Source organism: Phaeoacremonium minimum, assembly GCF_000392275.1.
Source record: "Phaeoacremonium minimum UCRPA7 unplaced genomic scaffold PA7_03_scaffold_601, whole genome shotgun sequence".
Classification (NCBI taxonomy): domain Eukaryota; kingdom Fungi; phylum Ascomycota; class Sordariomycetes; order Togniniales; family Togniniaceae; genus Phaeoacremonium; species Phaeoacremonium minimum.
This window is the reverse complement of record NW_006921503.1, coordinates 307,202-315,537: the sequence shown is the minus strand read 5'-3', so window position 1 is coordinate 315,537 and position 8,336 is coordinate 307,202. Positions and strand designations below refer to the sequence as shown.

At 47.1% G+C, this 8,336-nt stretch overlaps 1 protein-coding gene across 1 annotated transcript; it reads right to left on the bottom strand.

Moving 5' to 3' along the window:
- Window positions 1-411: 411 nt before the first annotated feature.
- Window positions 412-1,992, bottom strand: UCRPA7_8655 (putative lignostilbene dioxygenase family protein; the record flags this gene model as incomplete). The annotated part of the gene is made up of 1 exon (XM_007921166.1): window positions 412-1,992. The coding sequence occupies one exon, from the start codon at window positions 1,990-1,992 to the stop codon at window positions 412-414; it is 1,581 nt and encodes a 526-aa protein (XP_007919357.1).
- Window positions 1,993-8,336: the final 6,344 nt, after the last annotated feature.

Here is an 8,336-nt window from a genome sequence, read left to right as displayed (position 1 = left end):
CAGGACATTTGCCCCAAGGGCTTCAGTACTGCTAGCACCCCTTGATTTAGACAAGTGCCGATGTTGCTAGAGTCGAATACATAGCGAGGAGTGAATACATGCCGGAAGGATTGGTCTGTGTGGCTGTGACTCAATAAAGCAACCGAATTCAGCCCCCTCTAGTGGTCAGTACCTTTGCGCAAGGGTGTGTGAGTGGAGTGAGACACTGGCGACGACTGGGTTTGACCAGATTAATATTAGATGCTGAGTCTAGCCCTAGGTTATTAGTAGTATCATGAGAGGAGAAAGAGCTTTGCAATATAGTCCTCAACATAACACCAGTCATAGTGGCGATTGACAAAGATGGATATGCCTCATGTCCATAATGTCATCACTGTTACAGTACTATCCATTCTTTTGCGAAGCAATAGCCTACAATTGCTCCAGTGCTCCAAGGCCACTGATCTTCACATTATCGGGATCCCTTACTAGTCTCTTGCGCTCCTTCAATCTAGACTGATCAATCCAATTCCCATGCACCTGCGCTTTAACGTGAAAAGGCAATTTTATGATCGCGATGGGCTTTTCGAAATGTCTCGTATCGATCACAACTATGTCATTTCGATTAGCTTCTCTGCGCTCTACCATTGCCATCACCCATCCATCGCATTCGACTGCGTGTTCGGACCGCGGGATGAATATAGGCTCTTGAACCAGAGAGTTATCACCAGCGTAGAAGTAACGAGTCTCTCCAGTTGAGTGACGTTGCATGGCTAGGCCGTTAAGGCCGTGAAACAGATTTTTGCCTGAGCCGTCCGCCCGATCGGGGATAAACACGTTCAAAAACACCACGTCGTACGGTTTTGACAGGAAGCGCTCGTCTAGACGCGGGAACTCTGATGGAACGTCTAGAATGACATCAGGATCCGGTACAGCTCCACCTTCCTTCGACAAGTCAAATGTCCAGCGCACAAAGTCCGCTTTCGCATTCGGCGCAGGCATGCGTCCATCGTCAGGAGGGAAGAACGGAAAGGCATTGTCATGAACACGAGATGTCTCAAGATAAAGTGTCCCGCCATCCTCGCTTTCCCAAGCACCAGCAGTATGAATCAGCATTGAGTTTTGCCAGTGGTAGACACGATACTCTCCTGGTTTCCAGCCCAGGGGCAAGGGAGTGGAGGATCGTCTCGGAACAATAATGAAAGTAGCGGGGAGACTGTAATCCCACGCCCAGTGGTGACCTCCTTTCTTCATACGCTCCACACTTGCTTCGAATGGCCACAAGCACAGAATGAGCCAGTGAGGAGTAATGGCGCAATCATGGATCGGAGCGACCCACGGCGATTTCACCCACTGTTCGTCGTGCTTGATGCCGTTGCTATCGAGGGCATAAATGACTATATCGCTGCTTGCAAGTCCTTTTGCCTCATAACCAAACACAACAAGCTCATTGGTGTAAGGATCCACTTTCGGGTGTGCGGTAAATGTCTTCGCGCGAATCTGGGGCCCAAAGGGATCATATCGAATAGTACCGAGAGTGTGGGGATCCACTGAATACGGCAAACCGCCTTCCTTTAAAGCAAGGAATTGATCTGCCCAGAGGACCAGGTTTGTATTTGCAGTTGAGTCTACTGCGGCACGGACACAAGGATGATGAGTAAACGGGTTTCGATACAGACCAAACAGAGCTCTGTTGGCCTTGCGCTCCAGGATATAACGTTCCGTCTCGACATATCGCATTTTCATGTCGACCCTGCCGTTCTCGAAGCGAAATGCTGATATATTCCCATCACCATCCAAAGGAACATTCTTTGGGTGCGGAGGCATGAGAGGATCCGTCATGACACGGTAGAATGTTCCATCAATTTCCTTTGGAATCTCACCAAGCACCACTAGGTCTGCTATTTCGCCTTCCAGTCGACAAGGTAAGCTAGAGCCAGCAAGGTCATATGCAATTGTCCATTTGGATTCAAGACCTAAGTATTCATCGGTTTTCTCGACAGCTGCTGTCATGTCGAAACTATATACGAAAGACTAGTTGGATCGTATAGAAAATATTATTTGAAGAAATGGTTTTGTTCATGTCTTATGTTCGCCTTATGTTGATTAGCATTTATATGGAATCTCGGTGTGTATTTTGAAGGCCGGCTTTCGCAAGGATATCCTTGCTAATTGATCTGCCGAGTCTCAATGGTTCTTCCACTCGGCCATCCCACTTGTCGGTAGTTTGGCTGGATTTTGATATCTTCCAATTGTAGTACTTCGATGAAGGACTAGCGGATCTCGGAGTACAAAGGCTATTCACTTCATTGAACTTTGAAAGCTTGGGTCAAGTATCGTCAGAAGGTACGCGAACGTCGTGAGACCTCGCCTGAAGAGTATGTCAAATTTAACAGTCATGCACAATATTCGCTACCTCAACCTAACTCTAAGATCAACAATACACGAGAATGACTTACTACTGGTATGAGAGAATGCTAAAATGCCATTACATTACCCTACTTATAGCAATTGGCTTTACTGAGCTCCCATCAACGCCCTATCCGTAGCACCAGCCTGTTTCTATAACAGTGGTAGTTCCGTATGACCGGCTATCGATAGGAGCTGGTACAGGTTTCATGCATGTAGGGTCCCGGAGAGCTCGGAGTGCTACCCCACACTTTGTCTCCTGGCGATGCTTCCCCGCATTTTACGCGGCAGTTTGTCCTTTTTCTTTTTAAGCAAGTTCAGCAAGCCAAGCTCAAGCAGTGTAGATAGTATGAGATAGATGCTGAAGTTAATAGCCTTACTTTAGGTGCCACCCAAGTCCAAATACCTTCTCGAAATACCGAGTTGAAGCAGTGATCCTAATGACAGCTATCACACCAGCCACTTACCAAAAAAAGGCCATTAGAGTAGTAAAAATGAAAGGCTTCTAATTTACTATTTGAGAGGGGCTAAGTTAATTTGTGCCTGGTTAACATAATCAACCAACCAACCCATATCAGAAAGATTCTACTTCGCTGCAATACGGCGATTTATAGTGGGTTAAATAATAATATTAAGCAATATATTGGCGGGATTCTAAGCTCTTGACATTCCATTCATACACAAAAATCTAATTTAAGCAATCAACTAGCTGTAGCAACCCTGCATCTCTACCAATTATCTCAAACCGCCCGGCATTCTTTTGAGCAAGTCTCCACTTAGAAGTCTAGAGACTCGCAACAAAGGTATCGAGCCAACGTCCCAACTCTCCTGTCCATGTAAGCTTTGGGTCATCAAGCGAGAGTCCAACCCCGTGTGGACCGTCAGGGAGAACAAGAATCGAGAACGGTCTTTTGTATGCTGCTAATTTTGCTGCAAAAAGGAGGGAGTTTGCTACCGGCACATCAGGGTCGTTGGCAGTGTGAAACAAGAAGACTGGTGGTGTTTTGTTCGTGACCTTGTTGTGAGCCGACATCTCGCTCTCTAATTCAGGTGAAGCATCATCTCCTATGAGATTCCAGCGAGATCCATCGTGAGTTGTGCCAGGCGCCATCGAAATGACTGGGTAGGCTAGAATGGCAAAGTCTAGGTCAACATTGATATTGGTGACTGTGATAGCACTCAAATGGCCACCTGCAGACCAACCCCAGATGCCGAGCTTGGTGACACGCTCCTGTGCGCGAATTTTCTGGACCGCATCTACTGCTTCTCGTTGAGGTGCAGGGTATATTGGACTGGGCGTCTTCTCAGAAGCAACCGTGTATGTCAGAACCCATGCATCATAACCGCGTTCGTTGAGCCAAAGGGCTGGTAGAAGCCCCTCCTTGTGGTCAGACACGTGTCCATAGCCTCCGCCAGGAACCACGAGCACGCCACTTTTATTGGGACGCGGAGCGGGGAAGAACTGTAGGGTCATTTGGGGCGTGACACAAGCAAAGCAAACAGCGGAGAAGGGCCTAGAAAGGGATTTATGGGAAATCCCAAAGATGAATTGGACAATGTGATACTTCTACTTGCAACAAAGAAGCAAGTGTAAAGGTGGATTCATGGGACATAGATTCCAGGGTGGATGCCATGATAAGCCCCTAAAGGAGTGGGTTTCTAGTCTAAATACTTGACTGAGTGGATACCTTGCGCATTTCACCCTCGCCTTGTTTCTAGGATCCATGTACCATAGCTATTGATCCCATCGCAGATTATGACAACGGAAACTGCTTGAACCATCCCCAACTCGTCAATCGCTTTTTATAACATGTATTCTGTCCTTGTACACCGTCTACAGAGTAGCGCCGCCTTCTTCTCCGTCCGTGCTTTTATCAGCGCTGTCCGATAACGTCTTATCATCAACCAGGGTCAGTGTTGAATCAGTGTCTTGCCTCGACTCGAGGGAAAGCATCCCTGTGGTTGACATAAGGTCATCATCATCTACAGGTGCCACACTACTAACACTGAAGATGGCCTCCGTCGGGTCGTCGTTGGAGTCATGGATCTTACGCTCTGGTTGCTTCTGTTCCAGCATTCTGAAAGCGTCTTCCCGGATTGAGACCAACATCGTGTCGATGATGCGCTCACGCTGCTTCGGAGCATCTGGCCCTTGATCGCTGTATACATCAGGCATCTTCCAGTTGGAGTAGATGTTGCGGTGTGTGGGCCGGACCTGAACGCCACTTGGGTGGGCAGCGAAGAAGTAGTGGCACAAGCGGCAGGTGGGCTTGCTACAACCAATGTAAAGCCAGCCGCCGAAGAAGTTAGAAGGATTAATCAACTTGTCTGTCACCAAAGAGTCCAGGAGAAGAGCCTCGGCATGTACAATGGGCTTGAATCTCTTATTTGTCGAGTGCTCCTGGATTCTTTCGTCTAGGTCATATTGCTGGAGTGATTCAGCGTGCGACCTATACATTGCGATCATCGTCTTGTTGCTTGTCATTCTGCCAATGATTTCATTGGCGTATACGCCTCCTCTGCGACTGCCGCTTTGCATTGGATTTGGCTCCGGCTTGCTGGAAGGGACGTACTTGACCTCGAAACTCTGGAATAATTCTGGCCAACGCCGACGCACAGAGATGAGTATAGGGATGGCGTGCAAATAGGCTCGGAGGCGTCCGGCTGCATGATGGAATGCACTCCAATGCAGTCTGTCATTCATTTCAGTATTGGTGCGCTTGTTCTCGATGAGTGTTGCGTAGTCCGACTTGTACAGCAGTTCCAGAGCTCGAATCAGACGCTCACAATCTTTGGCAACTAATATTGGATCAGTTTAGCCACATAATTTGTCTCACAAGGGTGCAAGTGGAACGTTTTTACATGGATAGTTCTCCTCTGTGGCATTCTCATTGATGATAGACGCTAGCGTATGCACTTCGGTGAGCCTTTCAGCCAGTCCTTTCGTCTCTATAATCATAGGATCTTAATTGTGGATCATCTTGCTCAGACTTCAGGTAAACAATACCTTTACTCCTCTCATCTCGCTCACATTGTTCAACGCAATGGCTTGACTCAGAAAGAACTCCTCGGACGTAAACTGACACCCGGGCGTTGCAATAATCCAAAGTCATTCGCAAAAGTTGCGAATCAACGCTTCGAAGGTTCTCAGTCTCTGTCTGTCCCAGTAGATTGAGAACTTGCGATATGTAAAGACGGGCCTTTTCAAGAAATTCTTCTGCGAGCTGGTTCGATGCGAAGCGGTATTGAAACTTATTGTTTAGCAATCGCAACAATGCAAATGCTGTCACTGTGGCTCCTCCACGTTCTGAGTCACAAATATGGCCCAATTTGTTGACAAAGCACTTGAAGGCGGTCTCTGAAGATCTGGTGATATCCAATGACTGCTCATGAATTTCAGCAGATGCATTGTCTTTGCAAGTCTTGTTGAGAGCCACAAGAAGCACGATGGGTTCGTAAAATCGCCTGCGAACTTTGGATCTGAGCCGAACTGCTGTGCGTGGTGGAGTTGTGGTTACAGCGAGTGATAGATCTAAAATGTGTGAATTTAATGACACCACAAGGGCAGCAACATCAGCGCATTTTACGAGGACATACCACGAACTTGTGCTTCTAGAAATTCCATTTGTTGCCTGGTGATTTGCTGGTCACGATAAGGCAAAAAGACGCCGCGATTAGATACCAATGCCCTGGTTGAGTTTTGGAATGGGGTGGAGATAAAGGATAATTGGTATTTTAATGTAAATATCAGGATTTATACCCGCAAAGGCAGAGATATCAAACTCCAGGGAAGAAGATCGTGATACTGATGGTTGTGGTGAACGAAAATTCAGCGAAGACAGTATTTATACATGAGGAAGGGTCGGTTCAAGAATTTGCACTAGAGGATATCAGATAGGCTCCGGACTGTCTACCAATCAACTATTCTATAATTCCATGGCGGATTCAATAGACTAGTGATGCACAGAGGCCAGACAGTGCCGACCAATGTAGTTCGCTCCTGTCAGGTCTTATAGGCTCGTCATGCAGTCGGCCCGGAGGCGCAGTGATTGAAAGTGTTATTTCACAAGCTTTGAAGAAATGCAAACCCTCAAATAGCTGCCAGACGTTTGTTCAATTGGGTGCCGACTTGCAGTGAGAACACCAAGACTTTTGATGTGTTCTAATGGTTTCGATAAGGCCTAGCTGCATTTTGTGTATAGGCCAAGCGGATTGGCTGGTAAACCAACTGCCTGCTTCTTGCAAGTGAGGCCTACGAAACTACTGCACGCCTGCATTGCCGGGCGTAATTGGTCTCTCCAACCAGCGACTATCTCGATCCTACAACAAAGGTAAGGAGCAGTAAGCAAGAACATGTATCTTATCGTGGCTTTTCATCAAAAGCAGACTGTGCAGATTGAAGCAGGCGGCATCTGTAGGCCTCAAATTATCTAAATGACTCTCTCTCAGGAATCGGACTTATGCGAGCCTAACGAGGCAGAAAGCTCCGATGATGTAGCTTAGCTGGAGTCTCTTGAGACGCAGACGTACGTCGGGCAGCAAATTTCTATTGTCTTCTCCTTGATCAGTTATCGGTGTCATTGTAAAGTGAGATCTGGTTTTGATTATAAAAGGCAATACGTTGACAGGATTGATTGACCACTTTCAAAACCAACAACTTAACGGAAGTTCTACAATCTCTTCCTCACATCAATGATCTTTGAATGAACGAAACATATCTGAAGCAGACGTATCAACCTCAGGATACAATCCTCAATACCATTGACGTGTGGAACTTTAAGCTGTGCCTAGCATCGGCTCGGGTTGCCACGAATGCATGGTGTGTACAGCCGCTCGTACAACCTTGTGACTGATCACTCCCTCAAGTGCTCGCTGACACCATATCCTACTGACATGATAGGTTAATTAGTGAAAACAACTTCTCAGGCCTTCCGTCTGTAGAATATCAGAACGTAGAGCTTGCATTGTCTCCATTTCCCATGTCTAATCAACCGGATCCCCCCTGGCAAGGGCCGGTAGGATGGAGCGGAATGCCAGATCAACAGACTTTGGATGACGAATCCATTGAGAATGGACAGGACTTCCCCCCAGAAAGCTTTCAGTATGATCAGCCACACCAGTTACCAACTGGACGCCTGGGTTCTAGTCATCCCAAAAACTTCATAGCACCGGTGGACAATGCAGCCTGGCCTTCGTCTGAGCATGTAGACACGTCTGTGTCCATGCGCCAGACTGGTATGAGCACATAGAGCGGATATACCAACGCTCCAGGTCTCAGTCTCACTCCTAGCGACTTACCATTTTCTCCTACCAAATTAGATTTCTCACCAGATATGAACATCAGCGATATTTCCATGGACCCCGTCAACCCTATTCTTCCAGATCCGGCCATTCATCCGCCAGGTCCAAGCGAGGTGCCGTCCCCTAACCCACACAACCTTGCTCCGATGCCTAACACGGTATCAACCCCAAAAAACTATCTCAATCCTACTATACGATGCAGGGTTTGTGGCCAGACCTTTGACAAACAACATAAATACAAGTAAGCAAGTTTTGTCTAGTCTACTAACGAACTCTGGACTGATTCCTGCAAGCAAACATATTCGCATACACGAACGGCCGCTTTCATGCAAACACTGCTATGGACAAGACTTTGCGCAACAGAAGGACCTCAATAGACACTACTGGTCATATCATAGCGACTGGGCGAGGGATAAGGAAATCCCAAAGGAAGAGGATCAATGCCCTGTTTGCAACTATGTGGGTCGAGCGGACAATGTCAAGAGGCACAGGGACAGAACTAGGCATTAATCATAACCCCTGGTTTTAGCTTATTAGTCGACATTGACATAACTATATCCCGAAGCCATAACCCTCCTATCTATTTAGTACTATTTTGGAAGACGACTATTTTGGAAGGCGCTTGGTGTGGCATGCTTGTGAAACGA